A 19,959-nucleotide genomic window follows, 5' to 3' on the forward strand; every position below is an offset into this window, starting at 1 on the left:
TTTAATGTGCCTGAGTTTATGCATGTTCTGACACATATACATTCCTGAAATGACAGCGAGTGACCAACCTCTTTTCCTTATATGTACAATCAGAGAGCTTATTTGGAACACTGTGTAGGCTGTTTCATTTTATGAAAGTATGAGAGCTATGTTATACTGTCATGTTCAGTAATTAGACAGCATAAAGTTGGCTTCTAATACATATCTCAAATTCAAAGCACTGTGCTCTAGTCTGAACAAGTGGGACTGAACAATTGGAAAATACCTGGGAAAGGTTACCTGTGGAAAACAAATATTGTGGGTTGCACACCATGAGGCATTTGTACCTTATGTAACTTACTTAAGATCAATCATGCTTAGTTTCCTTTTGTGAACCTCAGTCATTTTGGTTATATTTCCATATTAGGAGTCTACCTGTTCCCATTGCTTATTTAGAGCAGCATCCACCAGTCCATCCCATCAGACTTTGTGTGAGTGTGTGTTACCTGTCAATGTTTCCATATAGGGCACTCGAGGTCTGATGGGTGGAGACAGTCAGTATAGGCCACTTATAGTGTTTCTGTATGTAATCTTATTGTGTATTTCAATTCTCCTATGTTGTTACAGTAATTGAACCCTATTGAACCCTAAAAAAACCCCTATGATGAATAAATGCAATGACAGCAGAGAGAGAAGCAGAGAGTGCCAATCACTCTTTCTAATTTCCGCTTTAAGGAGTCACGTGACTTCGCCTTGCCAAAGTACTATACCATGTGACTCATCCAGAGATTGCCTTTTAAGGAGATTGGCTGAATATCTCTTAAAGGGGCCCTGAACAACCTGTCTTTGTAAACAAGAAACAACACAAAGGTTATATCCTTCCTTTATATTGGACAAGCATGTGACATGTTTGAACTCTGTATATGGCTATATGGAAGAAAACTTTTCATTTAGCTCTGTGTGTATGTTGGTACCCTCCATCACATTAAACATGCCCTTATGTCATAACAGCTGCTCAAACTAATAAATGAATGAACAATCACACTTTACAAGCTTTCCAACCAGTTTATACGCTATATTTATTTCAGAGAGTAGCCTAAATTAAGTTTGGCTTACTTTATATTTCCTTTCTGATACAAACTCCTGCGAGTGCGACTTCCTTTCAAATTTGTCACATGCTGTGGCTGTAAGACTTTAAATCGCCTATCTCTCTTCCTCTTCCTCTTTCTGTTTGAAACATCCATATAAGGGCTTCAGTAATCTGCTGATGAGAGAAACAATATAGAATCTACAACTGATAAAACAGCATCATTTACACACACACATATGCCATTGTTATTACTCTCACCATGATAGTCCTGGACCCCCCACACCCTAAACAACGAGCTGATACTCACACGCCCACTAGGAAACAATGAATGCTGTACCATTGCATACATCACTTTGTGAAATATTTTGTGTTAGTAGGCTGTAATGACTCACTCACCTCTGCTCAGTGAGCTAAAGGTGTAACATTACGATTACACTGTTGAATCACCTGTTCACTGGGAACCGGTACAGTCAAAATTCAGGTTTAATATTGATGCACGCATGTTTGGGTTGGGGGTGGGCAGGTGTGTTGGGTGTCACTGCCGTTCCAGCCATTCCAGAAATCTCTTGATGACAAGCTTTCATCGATAGATAAATTACTCACTAGGCTGTTGACCAAACACACTTTGGTGGTGGGATACTGATACTTTAATATATAGCTCCTGAATAGTTCATTAACATAAAATACACAATTTGGCTGTCTTTTTAGTTCAACACTGATAAGATAAGGCAAGAAATGCAAAGCACCCCAGACAAGACGTGTTGCTACGCGTCTCAGATTGCCCATGCTGAAGGTGACACACATATAACAGGGATTTGCATCTATTTATGGCACCTATACGTACAAAAAAAAAGCATAAACCAATAAAGGATAAACATATAGTTTCCACTGAATCATAATAAATAAATATGGGATCTCATTTCAATAGTATAAGAATATTTTTTTTGATGACATTTGGGGCTAATCCCAAGCTATCACAGTTCTACTTTAAGTAAACAACTTAAATAAGTTAACTATTGTTGCCCTGGAAAATCTTCAAAACGCCTGCATTCAACGTTTAGCAAACATTTAAGACACAAACTGATATTTAACTTATAAATATTATAAGTAATTGATGGTAGCATGTTATATGCGAGCACTCTCGAGATCTGTCTTTAGCTACCTAATGCAGCAGCAGCGTGAAACGTAATCGGTTATGACGTATTACGCAAAAGCCGGGTTGACAGGAAGTGATCAGTTCAGGCGACTCGCGAGCAACATGCCCTTGTTTTTCTGTCCCCTGCTTTGCAGACAACTCGAAAATATAAAACATTCCAGAATTAGTTTATCTTAAATACTTTTGAGCAACTATACTGGAGACACCGGTCCAAACGAAGATCGTCAACATTTAATTAATTTCTGATGCATCCACAGACTGCAGCTTTAAATTCATATTGCAAACGGATCCAAAGCATTGTGCACAAAAGTGCCTTGCGATTATATGAAACAGTGACTAATTAATCTGTTTTAATATTGATTTACAGTTGATTTTACAGATTGTCATGAGAAATATCTGTACTTTAAATGAGTGCCACGCCCACGTAGTTCATCTAATGATCCAAACTGACCCAATACAACGAATTAATCGCATACCATAGGCGAACAATACATTTATTTGTATGAACTGATCCTGAATGAATTGCTTTAAATTAGTTTATGTCAAATAATGACTGAAAAGGAAGCAGCTAAGTCTATTATGTTAAATGGGCTCCTCTATTCTACCAATAATAACAATGACTCGCATTATAGGTTCCTACATTATGGTCATTTACAGTGCAATAACATACATTAAAATACAATAAGTTACATACAATTAAATTGCACTAACATAAGGGCTATATGTCGTAATACCAGTGTTCATTGTCCTGTCATTCCTGCAACCTGATTAAAGGCTTATTTAAATGTATTTGATCCATCGCTTGAGTTTCGGTGAGCTAGTAAGCAAACTGTTCAGTCGCTATGTAAAAATAATTAAAAATGAAGCCACATACTTAGCATCAATCGTTAACACTCAATCGTTAGGCATTTTCACTGCGCCCTATTTCAAATTATTTAAACATTCTTAATTCAGTAATATATATACTTATGTGTTATTAAATTGACTTTTCATTTCTTACTTTTCAAATAATTCTGCCTGTTCGATTAGCCCTGCCATACATTATTTCAACTCAGTCAGAACTTGAATTTCAAGCAACTAGCTTGAAACTCGCCAAGTGGACGACGGCTGGCCAATCAGATCGCTCGATGCCGAAAGTTTACCTTATATGGAAGGAGCCGGCCCCAGCGCCGGGTATAAAACTGTGACCCACCTCATACAGAGTATTGTGAGTTTTCAGTGCACGCTGAGAAGAGCTTCATACCCCTTGTTCACAATAACCTACTAATACACAGGTGAGACTGCCTTAATAACAGTACTTTGTGGTATTTGGTATCATGATAATGTTAGTAATGTCGCTGGTTGGAGGTTTATTTTTTTTAATTGCTTAAGCTACGCATATTCAGTTCATATTGGTATGTGATTTGTGTTTTAATTGGGAATGCATTTTGAGTAAACAGTGTAACTTAATAATGTGGATTTTTTATTTTTTTTTATATAACTCTAATCTTAAGGTTAAAAATATTTTGTGCTTCTCTAAATCTTTAAGTAGTATCAACCGGTCGCAATTATAGCTTTCTTTGCTGGAAGGACTTAACCATAAGTCTTCTATTTGTAACTAGAGGGGCTTAAATCCACGCTTTGGGCGTGAAATGCCTTTTACTTGATCCATATAATGCAGTTAAATGTGGATTTAGTGGCGTAGTTTCATCCGTGTCTATGTTCGCAGTTTGAATGGTGGGTGTGGCTACTATAAAGCATTAACCGGCATATTTAACATCACAGCCGTTTGGTTCGTTTAACTGTGGTCTAAGTTAAACGTTTAATATATTGAAGTTTCTTGTTGTTAACCGTTTGGCTGCAATACACTTTACATCCTTGTCATTCCTTATCATTAAATAGGATGGCAGCAATTGTATCTAAATGCCTGCAATACAGATCATTTGATAAAGAGGTTAGTTTTTCAGGCATCAGGATTATAATGGTGGTCGTTTGGTAAAGCGCTTATCTCGGCCTTTGAAACTGGGAGTGGTCGTGTCCGTTGGTCTGATTCCACGCGCTGAATCGGCGGCATTGAGCTGCTCGAACTTATTGCCATATAAGGCAATAGTGAGACTGCCTGACCACTTCCTTTGTCTCAAATCGCTTAGTTTCAACCCTGCGCCTTTGCGCCGCCTACTGGACAGTCGTGACACGTTCTTCAAGCATCATCGCCGCCTATAAGAGAAACTAAAGGATTGCAGTATTTTAACGATTTCATTTCTTCTTGTTTTGTACAGCCATGGATGAGGAAATCGCTGCCCTGGTCGTTGATAACGGCTCCGGAATGTGCAAAGCCGGTTTTGCTGGAGATGATGCCCCTCGTGCTGTCTTCCCTTCCATTGTTGGCCGACCCAGGCATCAGGTATATATTTAGTCATTTTATTTTCATCTGGGCATTAGTCTCTTACTAAAACGTTAGAAATTGTTTGTGAGCTGTTATATGCATAAATGTAGAATTAAAAACACAAACCGCATTATAATAGTAAACATTTCAAGTGAAATTTATATTGTATAATTTTTTTTCAAAGCAGCTTCACTGTAATGACAGGAGTTTTGCATAATTCAATTAATTTTACTTAATTTCAGCTGTAAAGCAGCTCTACAGATGGTTGTTAAGCTCAAATTAATTCAGTGGTGTTAATGTTGCAAGTCCTAAAGTTGACGCCTTAAAAAGCAGCTCTACAGAGTGTAATTATCCAACTATCAGATGAGAACTTTGAATTGAACGGTCAGAGCAGTGCAATTATATTTTTCTAAATGTTGATTTATCAGTTGTGTATGGGTTCCCTCCCTTATGCCTTTAAAAGATTTAAACTACTTGATTTTTCTTTGCACTTCCTTGTTGACTAATCTTTAATTTTCCTTTCTTTAGGGAGTGATGGTTGGCATGGGACAGAAGGACTCCTATGTGGGAGATGAGGCTCAGAGCAAGAGAGGTATCCTGACCCTTAAGTATCCTATTGAGCACGGTATTGTGACCAACTGGGATGACATGGAGAAGATCTGGCATCACACTTTCTACAATGAGCTGCGTGTTGCCCCTGAGGAGCACCCTGTCCTGCTTACAGAGGCTCCCCTGAATCCCAAAGCCAACAGGGAGAAGATGACACAGGTGTGTTTTTGTGACTCATTCATATGACCCCCTACTACTATGTGGCTTTTGTTCCCTCTGTTCATTTTCTTTTCCATCCATTTCCTCTCAGGCTCTCTGTCCTCTCCCATGAACTGTTGAGGTTCAAAAGGTTCATCCATCTTTGCTTCTCCCTTTTCTTTTTTCCTGCATGGTAGCTTTTCTAACACTTCTCACTAGCACTGTCTTGAGTGTGAACCATATAAGCATGGTGTGCCAGGGAGGTTTCCTGCCCACTATTACTTCCTTAACCTTGTATTGGTTTGGATTTGAAAGTGTCTAAAGGGGGTTACTTTTATTAAACTAACTCTGCTCTTTCCTACAGATCATGTTTGAGACCTTCAACACCCCTGCCATGTATGTGGCCATCCAGGCTGTGCTCTCCCTGTATGCTTCTGGTCGTACTACTGGTATCGTGATGGACTCTGGTGATGGTGTTACCCACACCGTGCCCATCTATGAGGGTTATGCTCTTCCCCATGCCATCCTGCGTCTGGATCTGGCTGGTCGTGACCTGACAGACTACCTGATGAAGATCCTGACCGAGCGTGGCTACAGCTTCACCACCACGGCTGAGAGAGAAATTGTCCGTGACATCAAGGAGAAGCTGTGCTACGTGGCCCTGGACTTCGAGCAGGAGATGGGAACCGCTGCCTCATCTTCCTCCCTGGAGAAGAGCTACGAGCTGCCTGACGGGCAGGTCATCACCATTGGAAATGAGCGTTTCCGTTGCCCTGAGGCTCTCTTCCAGCCATCCTTCCTGGGTGAGTTTCATGCTGTGCATTTAAACTGGTTGTGCTTTAACCAATCCCTGTATGAACTGGTTTGCTTATAACTAACTCTTTTCTTTATACAGGTATGGAATCTTGCGGTATCCACGAGACTACCTTCAACTCCATCATGAAGTGTGACGTGGACATCCGTAAGGACCTGTATGCCAACACAGTGCTGTCTGGAGGTACCACCATGTACCCTGGCATTGCTGACCGTATGCAGAAGGAGATCACCTCCCTTGCTCCTTCCACCATGAAGATCAAGGTAAAAACCTTAAATGCTTGCAAAGATGGAACAATGAGACTTTAAAAAAAAGTTAAGTTTGTTTTCAATGGTTAATGATGAGCTAACATCTCTCTTCTCTTGTAGATCATTGCTCCCCCTGAGCGCAAATACTCCGTCTGGATCGGTGGCTCCATCTTGGCCTCCCTGTCCACCTTCCAGCAGATGTGGATCAGCAAGCAGGAGTACGATGAGTCCGGCCCATCCATCGTCCACAGGAAGTGCTTCTAAACAGAACTGTTGCCACCATTTAATGGCCATGCAGTAGGATTCAAACGAACGACCAACCTAAACCTCTCAAGATGACATCAGCATGGCTTCTGCTCTGTATGGCGCATTGACTCAGGATGCGTAAACTGGAAAGGGAGGTAGTTGTCTTGCAGGGGGAGAAGCTTTCCCCGAGAGGACTTCAATGTACATTTCTTCTTTTAGTCATTCCAGACGTGTCTACCACTTTGCCCTCATCACAGTGGGCATACATGACCTTTGTTATAGTGTTTATGTAAATTATGTACTCGATACATTTGTTTTTCTTTTGTACTTCAGCCTTAAACTTGGCCCAGTTTGTTATTGTTGCAATGGGGAAAGCTTTACCTTTAAAAAGTGAATATCTTGCAGGACTCCCCTAGGGTATGTGATTTAGGGACAATCCCTTGTAAGCCAGGGTGTCTCTGTACACTGACAAGTAAACCCAAATAAAACGTGCACATGTAAAACCACACAGTGTCTACTGTCTTCGGTATATTGCTCTGGTTTTTAAACTGACTGAAATGACTTAAAACTGTTTTTGATTTGACCAGCATACTAAAATAATCTTGGTCTCACTTTTCCATCGGGATTTCAACCTGTCATAAGGGGTTTTATTTTAACAATAGCCAGGTTTGTAGTTAAATTGCATTTTTGATGCATGATTTCATAAGTTAGCATATCAGATTATTCTTTAAATTCAAGTGGCTTAACAGTTTTAGATTTGAAGTCTTTAATCTTAAAGTTTGGTCCTAATCCTGGACTAAATGTCTTGAAGTTTTAACTGAAAGCAACTTTTGATGACATCTTTAAACGTATCACTGCCATTGTTTTGTCTCTGCAGATCAGTAATGTTTAAGGCACATTTATAAAAGGTACTTGAATGCTCTAATTGAACCAAGGCCTAATCTTATCTCAATCTAAACTCTGCCAGTGAAACCAGGTGAGGCCTAAATGTTTACAACTTTCATCACTGTCACAGAAGTAAAATATACAGGGAATGTTATGATCTTCAATAAGGGATTGGACAATGAAACCTGAATTGAGAGCACTTATTTTTCATTCTCTAATGGTGGATAGCTTGCCTCAACACACATTCATAATCTTAACTTCTATTTAGTTCACTGACTCTACCTAACTCGGATTGTGTGTAAATGTATACATTTGAAGAACAGGCCTTTCATACATTTCTTGGCAACACCATAAGTGAATTTACATTCTGCGGTCTTCAACCCTGCTCCTGGGGAGCCACTGTCCTGCGGAGTTTAGCTCCATCCCGAATAAAACACACCTGAAGCAGCTAATCAAGCTCTATGGGATAACGTTAGCTTGAAAATACAAAAGCCTGTGCTGAAGCAGAATGGGAGGAAAGAAAAAAACAGTGGCTTCCTAGAAGCAGAGTCGAAGACCTCTGATTTACATTATCATAATTGTTAGATCTGATTGTAAATTGAATACGGAAAAATTATAATAGAAAATGTCAATTCGGTGTTTCAAATTTAGACCACAGCCGGGGACCTTTTTACTAGTTGCTTCGTAACGGAAGTATGTACGTCTCCCAAAACGTTCCGAATGTGTTACATCTTATTTCCGCTATGTGTGTGTCACTTCCTACAGTGCCAAACACATTTTTGTTAAATGGATGAATTATAGATTTATTGAGATGGCAATAATTTGTTTTTGTTTATCATTTAAGTACATGTCAAAAATTATTTCCCTAAAGCGGCATGGATAATCAAATTGAAACGGTAAGTTACAATAGAGGACTGATCATTCATGCTAATAGTGATAGTTAGCTTTTACATTTTGTTGCATGCAAAGATGAATTTATTTAGACAACAGTAATGTTTTGAAACGATTCAAATTATTTGGGACACGAAGATACAGGCTTCTTACGGGACAGATAAGCATGCAGATGTCTAAAATAACCACTTGCTAAATGTCACCATGATTACCATAGTTTCTGTCATAATACTATATTACCGACGTTTGTACTACTGCAATATAGATTTAAACACCGTAAATTATTACCAGCGTAAAAAGAATGTGTAACTAACGGTCTGAAAGCTTTCTGTCATTTTTGACATGTTTTGACAGTAACGTTAGTGGTCAACACAGTTGTATTGTAATAACATTGGAGATACTCTGAAACTGAGCATGATGGACTTTATGTCACATTTAGTAAAACAATGAACTCAAAAAAAAAATGTTGTTTATGTTTAATGTTCTCTTTCTTCTTGCTGCTCTCCAGGCTCTGTGCTGCCTAGATAGCATTTCCCAAACTTCTGTCACCATCTCAGACTTCTCAGATGAGATTCTACTGAATATCCTGCGATTCATTCCTAGTCATGACCTGATGCTCAATGTGAGTCAAGTGTGCCGGAAACTTCAAACTCTCTGTCTGGACAAGAGCTTAAGAGCCCATGTGCACCTGCATAACGAATATACGGTAAGCCTAAAAAACACACACTTTCTCTCATGAACTTTAGGGTATTTCTGACAAAAACACACTGGTTTAATTAGGGCAGATATAAGGGACATATTTTTCTAGAACCATTATACTCTATTCTATTTAACGTTACAGAACTTTTTAACAATTAGCCATCTTGTTATTTGTGTATTATAGTGTTGTGATGCCTGATGAGGGTTCAGATTTATAAAATGATTTTTTTTTTTTTGTGACTGTAATTGTATTATTTTTATGGAATGCACATAATTATTTTTTAAGACAAATTTTGAGCCCTTATAATTTCTAATCCAAGACATTAACTTCCCCTCCCCTTGCAAAAACATATCTTGTTTTCTCTGATGATGGTGGGGACAATAATCTCTTCCCTCCAGCAACCTGTCACTCACATGAGACTGCAGCAATTAGCAAATGACAACGATCCACTCAATTCCTAATGGACAAAATCAAGTCCAGCCTTCCGATTTTCTCATTTGAGAAGTCACTTTTACTGATAAAATCACAATAGGGATGAAAAGATGATCACAATTTCTGTTTCATTGTGACTTTAAATGTATATTTATTTTATTTATTATTTAATGTTTATTTTAAAACTGTTAAAAATAATAATTCTTAATACATTTTTCACATATAATTGTATTTTTTATTTTTTTTTCATCAAATGTGCGTAGGGGAAAAACAGCTGACAAAGAAAAATTGCAATAACAGCAATAATTATAATTTGCAATAATTATACAGGAAAGTTCAAGACTCCATTAGTTCATAAACACCTTTTCTTGGAAAATGATGATTCATAGGCAACCAAGACTATTATTCAACAAGTCACCTTTGCAATTTCAACAAAAACTCATCTATGTTAGCCATCTATGTCACCTATGATAATTTCACCTATCTAACAGGTTTTAAAAAGTTGACAAGCAGAATTTGCAACTAAATATAACAGAAAACCAAATGTTTAAGTATGAAATGCCTGAAAATCTTACCTTTGAATTGCTTCTTATTCACAGGCAAATGACGATGCTGTGAAGCAGCTCTTGAAGAACCTTTCCAGTGACATCCAGACTTTAAACCTCAGTGGCTGCTACTGGTTGGCCGGCTCTACGGTGGATCAGGTCACCCGCTGTAAGGGTCTAGTCAGCTTGGACCTCTCAGGCTGCCGTTTGACGTCAGTTCGGCTTTCGCATCTGCTGACCTCTCTTCGTTCTCTGTGCTCGCTGGCATTAGATGTGGGCCCGGGGTTCGACCTCCAGCAGCTGAGTGCAGAGGGTAAGTCAGCTTTGGCTCGCCTGCAGGAGCTCAAGCAGACATTGTTGACTCCCTCTTATGGGGTGGTGCCGTGCTGCAGTGCCCTACGACGCCTTCACCTCTATCTGGAGGCCAGCGAGGGCTGGAGGGAAGCAGGCGGGTGTGCGCAGCTGATGGTGGGCCAGAGCAGCGTCCCGCACTATCAGAACCTGCGCTGGTTCTCCGCACGCCTCGCACCTGGTGAAGTCAATCGTACTCTGTTGGCGCTCTACTTGGCTGTTTTCAGTATGAGAGTGCCTGAGGGTCTTACAGGACTGGTGCTGTCTGTGCCAGGACCCGCACCGCCAAGGCCGGTTGCAATGACGGCGCTAATGGAGAGCATGGCGTCAACAGTGGGAAATAGCGTCAGCGCTCTCCAGCTTCCACGTACATGGTTGGATGGTGCTATTCTAGGGCGAGTCCTAACGCATGGCTGCCCCGTTTACCTGAATGTCTCGCACTGTTCATCTCCAGGGTTTAACCCTCTACATGTGCTGCTTAGTGCGGGTCGTGACCTCACACCCCTACGGAGTCTTAACCTGCGTGGCTGTGGCCGAGGACCTCTCGCCGAGAGCTGTGGAAAGAGCGAGGAGGAGATGGACACGGAGAGCATCAAAGCACTTACTGAATGTTGCCCGCATCTTATTCACCTTAATTTATCCGCCACGCACTACCACCATACTTTTCCCACTGGGCAAGATGGACACTTGTGTGGCGCTTTAGGACGTCTTGCCTCCTTGTGCTCGCTGGCACTTCCGGTGTGCGCTTTGGCACAATCCTCTCCAACACCTGTGAACAGTCAGGACTCAAACTCAGACCTCACACCAAGGTCGCTACTTCTCGGCCTTAAAAAGAGCAGCCGTGTCGGTGTGCCCACATATCGACCCTCAACAGAGGTCATCGAGGGTCAGGGTGAGGAGCAGCAGGACAGAGGCTTCTGCATTCAGCCGCTGCTTCAAGGTTGCCCGCATCTAGTGGAGCTGGAGCTGATTGGCGCAGGCTTTTCCTCTGCCATGCCACGGAATGAGCCGGCCATCCGCAAGGACCCCGTCGCATGCCCCTGGTCCTACAATGTCAGAGACAGTGAGTTAGCTGCTTTAGGAGGGATGAAAAATTTGTGCAAGCTCACCCTCGCTCACTTACCGGGAGTCCTGAAGGGGACAGGATTGATCGAGCTGCTTAAGGGGTGCAAGGACCTTCATTCATTATCGCTGGCAAATCTCGGATCATTGAAGACCATGAATTACACGCAGGCCCTGCTGGAGGCTCTTTCCTACTGCACACAACTCAGGGATTTAAGGTGAACGCACACGTCACTAAACACTCCATGCTCAAAATTAAGCAAAGAATCTAAATGTAGAAATGTAGACTTGTCACAGCAAAAAGAAAATAACATTCACTAGTCATGCCACAAATCCTTTCATATTACAACTGCAGCTTAACAGTAGGGGGCAGCACCATACTGACAGGATTGATGGATGTGTAAATTGTATTTTGTATTATTTCCTTACAATAATTTATTCTGTCCCTATGAGAGTAATTTATTTTTCCATTGTGTATTTGGGGCAAACTGTGCAGTTAGATGAATCTGGTACATTTAATTATAAAACATTTTGAATTATATTTTGATCTGTACTTAGTATTAAGATAAATTATTCAAATAAACAGTGATAGTAGAAGTTTCAATAATTTTATATGATGACACACTATGAAAGCCCTTTTCAGATGTAAAATTTTTCTCTTGGGGACATAAGATGTGGTTTATTGCTGTCTCAATTCAGAATGTCAGTTTATATATATATATGTTTTGACTAAGTAGCCAGGTCTAATGTTTACCATAGGTAAATGATTTATGTTTTGGTCGAATTTTAAAAGATCATGAGAACAGCCTAAAAAAGAATCTGCAGTTATGACACTTGCACCCTTATGTTTTAGACAGTCTCTTAGCTAAACGGTATCTCTCACAATAACATTGTCCATTATTTTGTTTCACATGATTTTATTTCGGTGTGCATGAAAAAATAATGGCTCCATAAGGCTAAAGTAAAATGTGTCACGCAACAGTCACATGGCTTTCATTTAGTAGAGCATATGTATCTTCTTGATGCACTTGCATTCATAAAATGTAATGTGATATTATTTTATAAGAGATGTTAATCATGCATTATTTCTAAAAATGTTATCGCTTAACTGGCTTGTAACTCATTCTGCATTTGCCATCTGTGAGTTTTAAATTGGACCCTGGCTAGAATGAGAACTAGGATTACTTAATCAATTATTAATATAATTTTTATCAGAATATTTTAACTTCTGCATTTATTCACCGTCTGTATGTGTAAATCTGCAGGCTGGAGCAGCCCTACTTTAATGCGAACGCCGCATTTTTTGAAGAGCTCAGTCAGTGTCAGCAGCTGCGCCGTGTCTGTCTGGTTTCTCGACATGGGACCTTCCAGCCCGCCGCTGTGACGGCCTTCATGCAGAGCTGCACTGATGTCATCATGTGCCACATGTTCATGGGAGGTACCCTGGTGGCATGTAAAACACTGCAGAAAACCCTGCTGGACAGGTTAGTGTTTTTAAGAATTCCTAATAGTAAAGACTTTGTTAGGGAATTCACTGTAAAAGACCCAAGGACCAGATATGATTAATAAAGAAGACAGACTGTCAAAGACTGTCAGAAGTGCAGTCAATTTAAGACAAGAGTCAGAATTATAATAAATAAAATAATTTTTTTACTGAAGATAGTTTGCAGTTTCATCAGCAGAAGTCAGCTTCAAGACTCACAAGGAGTTCGTAGCCCACCCCCCTTACAGTTACAAAGATCACAGCAGTTATACCCTACACCAAGGTCCAAGCTACGGCATTGCTTCAGATTGAATGATTCTGATTGGCTAAGAAATAGATAAACACACATTTTCCACACATAAACAGATTATGCGGCTGACACTGACCCTGAATTTGGGCATGTCGTGACCTTCCAGGTCGCAGATCTGGCTTGCCTGGTGCCAACATGTCGAAGAAAACAATTCAGTCAATCTCCAATAATGCCACTTGTTCCTTAACCTGTAACCAAGAATACTAACACACACATACACACAGACACACAGCTTCTTCAAGGCTGGATTTGGCCAGGCTCTAACTATAAAGAGAGTATTCTTTTAATCTAACAGTAAAGTAAAGATTTTAACTGGTCACTTAAACTATTGGTTCCAATGACCCTTATATGTTTTAACACGTTAAAGACCTTTCTCAAACGAAACGAGTCCATATTTCATTTCTGGAAGCCGGGCTAAATAAGCAAGCACTGTCACTGCATTCCTGGCATGGTCCAAACCCTTGTAGTTACCTCTCAGATATTTAATACAGACATTAGAGAATACATGAAAAGAACATTTCAGTAATCAACACTGGCTATACATTGATGCAGCAGTGGATTCCAGAATCCACCCCTTTAACTTAATATCTAAATAATTTCCAGACAGCAACATAGTGTCGGCCCAGATTTGGGCAACATCTGGGGTCTCGTTTATAAAATGTTGCGTAGGATCCTTACTAAAAGTGTACGTGCGCCTGAAAGCCAAAAATGGCGTACGGCAAAAAATATTCAGACTTATAAAACCGTGCGTATGCTAGAACCTGCGCTGAATTCACTTTATAAATCCCAGTCAGCAGAATATTGTGCGCACATGCGTCTCCACCACGAAATAACCATATATGGAGCTTACAACGCCTAGTTTTACAATGCAGATCATCTTCTGCATATCATTTGCATATGCATATTCATCCACGTGATACCACGTTTAACGGTACAAGACATGAGGAAAATATGAGATACGGATGTGCCGTCACATTACATTGATAAAAATCATTTAGTAGCCTATCCTTGCCTTGTTTTTGAATAAATAAATCAAATAGTATAAAATACATTTCAGAGAAAGTTTTCCACTGTTTTCTCAATCTTTTCCACTGGCCAAATAGTATTTTTAATTGATTTATATTTTTAATGGAAACAGATAGGCCCGTGTTGTGCATTATTTCCACGAAATTATTTTCTCAGACAATCTGCTATTATCATGATAAGCGATTCTCTCTGTAGTTAAAACATTAAAACACAGCACGCCACAGGAAAAGTGTTCAAAAGCATCGCGTCCACTACAGATATTTCTATTGACTGAATATTAAAAAACTTCTCAGTAATGATTTCATGAAATTTAAGTATTTAACTCCATTAATGAGAATGGCATATTTATTCTAAATGTTTATATCAGGAGTAAAACAAATAGGCCTAGTTTAAATCATTATTTTATTTATTTAAAGTTTTATTGTTAACATGCACTGTATTTATGATAAGGACTCATAATGAAGATTTATGGTTTTACTTCATCTGCCGTTAGATAGTAGCCTATAGCCTATGCGTCAGTTTCACTAAACGGCCCAACGTGCTCGCTGGCGCGAACATTTAAGAAGGGATGGATATTTGCTTCAAAGTGATAGGCTTGGTGAGTGAAATTATATTTGTATTATCTTTCTGTATATGTATCATTTTCTTTACATTTTCTGTCTAAAAGTGACCAAAAAGACATTTAACTCCAGCTCACCATCGGTGTCTCCAAACTGCTCCGTCTCCAAAATGTTCGTACGCATGGGTCAGAGTTTGCGTGCAGGTGCGCAAATTTTTCCCGTCAAGTTTGTTTTTATAAATCACAACTTATTCGTCGGAAGTGGCGTACGCCTCTTTCAGGGCCTGTTTTGCGTGTATGCACCGGTTATAAATGAGGCCCCTGGTGTGTGTTGAATCCACGTGTACCAGATGTGGGCCGGATGGGACTGACACTATTGCTGTCTGGGTTGATATACATGAAGTAAACTGGTGTACATCAAATATTCACCTGTTTGTTCTTTTCCCCCTGCAGTTTTTCAACATCTCGTCCAGCCCTTAGTGTGGTGATTTACCCTTTACTGCACGAGGACCTGGCCCATGTGATCAGAGGAATGCCACTTTGCCACCTGGACGAGATCACGCTTTTCAAAAGCCGCGTCGCTGAAGAGCCTGTGAAACAACAACTGTGACTGAAGCAAAATCTGAAAACAGAAATTATTTGGTGGATTAACCTGGCAATGCTTGACCTGTGCTATTTTATGAGAGAGAACTTATGCATTGTAGGGACTTTCCTTTGATAAGTTAATATTAGCAATCTGGAGGATTCCAGGAAAGCCTTTTGTTTTGACTTGAGAGATCATTGAGCTAAGAGGACAATCACAACTTTAAATAAGGTCATCATTTTCCAATAAAGAGCTGCTATGAACAAACTCCTTAACAGGTTGAAATGTCATCTTAAAACCTTAAAAATAAAGCATTGATAAATTTTCTGATGTGTTCTGGAACTTGCATCACGTTATACATTTTTGGAATCTAAACATTTCGTTTATGGTAAATTAAATTATACATTTTGGCTTCATTTTTTATCATCAAAGTTTCCTCGTCAAGAGTTCATTGATCCATTGTCTGTGGTTTTATGCTCATAACTTCTGCAAATGTCTGATTGTGTAAAAAAAGTAAGGTGTTCTTAAAAAAAGTAATTAATAAGCATATTCTCTAGAATCTGGGAGTATCCTCACAGTTCTGTTTTTTTCCTTCCTTTTTTTAATTTCTGAGAAGCAGGTCTCTGAACCGGTTCAAGAAATGAAAACAAAAAATGGAATCAAACTACATTTTTTTACCAGAACATAAACAAAGTGAAACCAATTATTTATTAAAAAATAATGTAATATTTTAATTTGGCAGTCACCAATCATGAATTCAAACAGGACGGCTTATGCAAATGTGAATGTTGACATCCAACATGAGTGATATGCCCGTGCTCCGCTGGCAAGTATTAAGTCATTTTTACCCAGTGCCACCAGTCCGCCCCACAACACACTGGCATTCTACACACGATATGCTAGAGCGGCATTTAGAGCTCAGGGCCCGTATCCCTAAAGATTCTGAGAATCCTCTCAGAGAGCTCCTAACTTAACCTAAAAATTCCTTGCCAGGAGTTTTAGCTTAGAAGTGATTCCAGAACATTTTCAGTGAACTCTGAGCAAGGAATGGATGGAAAATCCTATCTTAGTGAGGAGGTGTGGTTGACCCCGTTGTTAGGTACGAGTCATCATTTCAAAAGCCGTGATTGGTTGATCCTACAAGTTTGATGAAAATGAACTTTTGGTGATAATGAGCAAAGGATGTACCCTCAAATCAATAAACATAATTATACACTCTAATCTTATGCAGACTGTAATTGTAAATAATATTTCACATTCAAGAAAATATCTGGAAAATGAATAGTAAGCTGTAGGGGTTATAGCCTAACATTAGAATCTAAAATATGTGAAAACTTAAGCTCATTACACCCTGTTCAAATAATGATTCGTGTCTTATTTGCTCATATTAATATCCTAGCTGGCATATTTTGTACTTTCACTCACATATGGACCCCATTGAAAACAAGATGGCCTATCTCAAGGGGCTGTCCTTAATGAAGTAGAAATTGCAACGTTACAACTCAGTGTGGTCTTAACGAGGGTAACACGGCTCAGTCCAATCTGTAGCGTCTCAATAATTCCCTGTCATCCAGTGTTTGCAGGACATCTCTCCTGCCTCCTCTGTTGGCCATTTTGTGCAGCTGCTTAGGGGAACTCCTAAGCCACTAAAAGTCCTCTTCCCTGCTCTTAGCAGATCTCGCCTTAGGAGCCCTTTTAAGCGCTAGGAATCTTGAGGAATAGCTTTTATATTAACTGGGATATTCGTGTCACTTTTAGGGGAAATTCTAAGAAAACGTCATGACTCTGAGAATTTTCTTAGAATTTGGCCGCTAGGAGCCACTTTTTGCACACAAATTCTTTAGGGATACGGGCCCAGGAGTTTTTGTGAAGATGTTACCAACCTTTAAACAACTATATTAATGCAGTATTTCCCACAGGAAATGCAAAATGCTTGCAAACTTTTGCTGACAAATAAACACGATTATGCAGGTAACACAGAGAGAAAGTATTATTTATTTACACATATCCACATTCTAACAATACGAATCTGTTTGAAAACTGGCAAACGTATTCTTCAAATTCACAAATCTGGTGCACTTTGAAAACAAAACGAAGAGTTCCAACCCCTTTTAAATGGCCAAACACTTTTTTTTTTTTTTGGCCTGGTTTCACAGACAGGCCTTAGATTAAGCCAGGATTACACCTTAGTTCAATTAGGACATTTAAGTGGCTTTTATAAACGTGCCTTAGAAAAAAAAAATTACTGGTGTGCTTCTTGAGACAAAACAATGACACTGACATATTTTAAGATGTCAGTGCAATTTGCTCTTAGTTAAAACAGCTCAGACATGCATTTTATCTGGAACTATCTTAAGCCTTGTCTGTGAAACCGGGGATTTATTTTTTTTTCTTTACCTGAGGTCCCACTGAGATCAAATAATCTCTTTTACAAGAGAGATCTGGTCAAGGTAGCAGCCATGAAAGCTAGCAATTAAAATACAACTTATGCAACATGTATTTTAACACAGAAACATTTTATTTTGGCGCCGACAGCCTTGTGGGCAAGTGCGCCGACATAGCATTGTTGCGCTTCGAGTTCGAGTCCCAGTTCGTGGGCCTTTCCTGATACCATCCCCTCTCTCTCTCCCACCTCACTTCCTGTCTAGCTACTGTCCTATCCAATAAAAGGCAAACACGCCAAAAATAAATCTTTGGGGAAAAAAATCATTTTACATAAAATAATCACGTCTCCTTCACCACATTCTTTATGATTACCTTAAATTCATCAGTAGATATAGTGTATTCAAATGTTTATGCTAATTATTCCATTTTCAAGGTACATAATAGGAAAAAGCTGTTTTCCCAAGATCTGTCAAAACCCAGGTTACAAAAGTACAATGATGAGTAAGAGACTTTACATTTTTAAGAACGAGCAGAGATACATGGTACAGTGAATCAAGACTCTGTAAAATAGAGGAAGCTGCATGCATATACAATATATTACTGTTATCAATCACAGGCAACAACAAAAAAGTACCTTTCAAGTTTTTTTCCTGGCATTTAAAGTGAAACAAGATTTATTTAAAAAATAAAAGCCAATTTTTATTTTGAGCTTAATGTAGCAATATGCACTTTAAATGAAAGCTTATCATCTATCCATACAGCCAAGTCACTGTACAAAAAAATCCGTTAAAATTACGGTAAAAACTGGCAGCTGGTTGCCAGAAATCTACCGTAAAAAATATGGAAGCAACATTAACTTAAATTTACAGTAAAAAAAAGTATGTCATTATCTGAAATAATGTTAATTTACCAACATATTGAAGTATCTGTTTTGTACCATTATAATACACTGATATCCACCAATCACAGTGGTGAAAAGAGTCACATGATGAATCAAAACTCAGCACAAGCAGTTTTCTCACAAGAAAGTTAATACTAATATATAGAAGCTGCACAGTGTCATTCACACAAACAATAAACACCATCATGGTGTAACACACATTACATTTTAAAAATGAAATAAACATTAATTTAACAACATTAAATGTCACATAAAACCCTAATGTGCATAACAGATTAGAAAAAAACTAAGAAGAAACAGTAATTTCAACAAAAATACATCAAATGTGAAGTGTCACGCAGGGAATTGTGGGAATGTCAATTTACAATGATCATTTTTTTGCACTTCCAAAAACTGTAACTTAATGTAACTGTAATTTAACGGTATTTTACTGTAAAATTAATTTAAATGTATCTATCACAGTTATTCAACGTATATAGTACAGAAACTTTCTGTTAACCAATTAACAGTTTTTCACTGTAACATTTTCACGGTCTTATACCGTTAAAATCACGATAATTTTTTACATGAGGACACCATTTCAATGGATTTACCATCGGACCTAAGAACTAAGGTTTAAATACACAGAGAACATATCAGGGAAACGAGACACAGATGGGGAAAATTAACTCAATGACAGTAACCATAGAAACTAACAAGATACAGCTGAACCAAATTAACTAATGAAGGAGTGGCTAGAAACTGAACAATGAACAGAGGAAGCGCATGCAGGTAAGGGCCAGGGAGGATGATGGGAAATATAGTGACCGTGACAATTCAAGGGTATTTAAACTTTTAAAATGGTTCATTTGTGTAAATTCAGTAATTATTTTGTTGTGGACTGTATGTAAACTGTTAACTGATGCAGCTTAGGACAGTATAAAAGCACAGGGCACCCTTAGGCGTCAATATGAGACGCAGATAAATATGAGTCTAGGAGGCGCCTCCTAGCGGTCTTACCCTAAACCTACCCCAGACCTAAACCTACCCATAACCGGCGTCTCATATTGACGCTAAAGGGTGCCCTTTGCGTCGGATATTGAAGAAATTTCAAAAGCGTCAGTATATGACGCCCTAGGATGAGAATGCGTTGAGTATGGTTATGTTATGAGTAGAACTGTGGGTTCAGCATTTTTAATAAAGCTAACGCATGCTGAACTGC

General features: G+C 39.1%; 2 protein-coding genes across 2 annotated transcripts; both read left to right on the top strand.

Annotated features, from left to right (window-relative positions):
- The first annotated feature begins 3,385 nt into the window (after positions 1-3,385).
- On the top strand, positions 3,386-7,151 carry actb1 (actin, beta 1). The gene is made up of 6 exons (XM_084100114.1): positions 3,386-3,499; positions 4,484-4,608; positions 5,119-5,358; positions 5,702-6,140; positions 6,233-6,414; positions 6,520-7,151. Exons 2-6 carry the CDS (start codon positions 4,486-4,488, stop codon positions 6,661-6,663), a joined length of 1,128 nt encoding a protein of 375 aa, XP_083956240.1. The 5' UTR covers positions 3,386-3,499; positions 4,484-4,485; the 3' UTR covers positions 6,664-7,151.
- A 726-nt stretch (positions 7,152-7,877) lies between these two features.
- fbxl18 (F-box and leucine-rich repeat protein 18) lies at positions 7,878-15,795 on the top strand. Its single transcript, XM_084095695.1, has 5 exons — positions 7,878-8,426; positions 8,930-9,127; positions 10,153-11,729; positions 12,777-12,995; positions 15,343-15,795. The coding sequence occupies exons 1-5, from the start codon at positions 8,406-8,408 to the stop codon at positions 15,497-15,499; spliced, it is 2,172 nt and encodes a 723-aa protein (XP_083951821.1). The 5' UTR covers positions 7,878-8,405; the 3' UTR covers positions 15,500-15,795.
- Positions 15,796-19,959: the final 4,164 nt, after the last annotated feature.

Source organism: Abramis brama (genome assembly GCF_963993115.1).
Source record: "Abramis brama genome assembly, chromosome: 2".
Lineage (NCBI taxonomy): Eukaryota > Metazoa > Chordata > Actinopteri > Cypriniformes > Leuciscidae > Abramis > Abramis brama.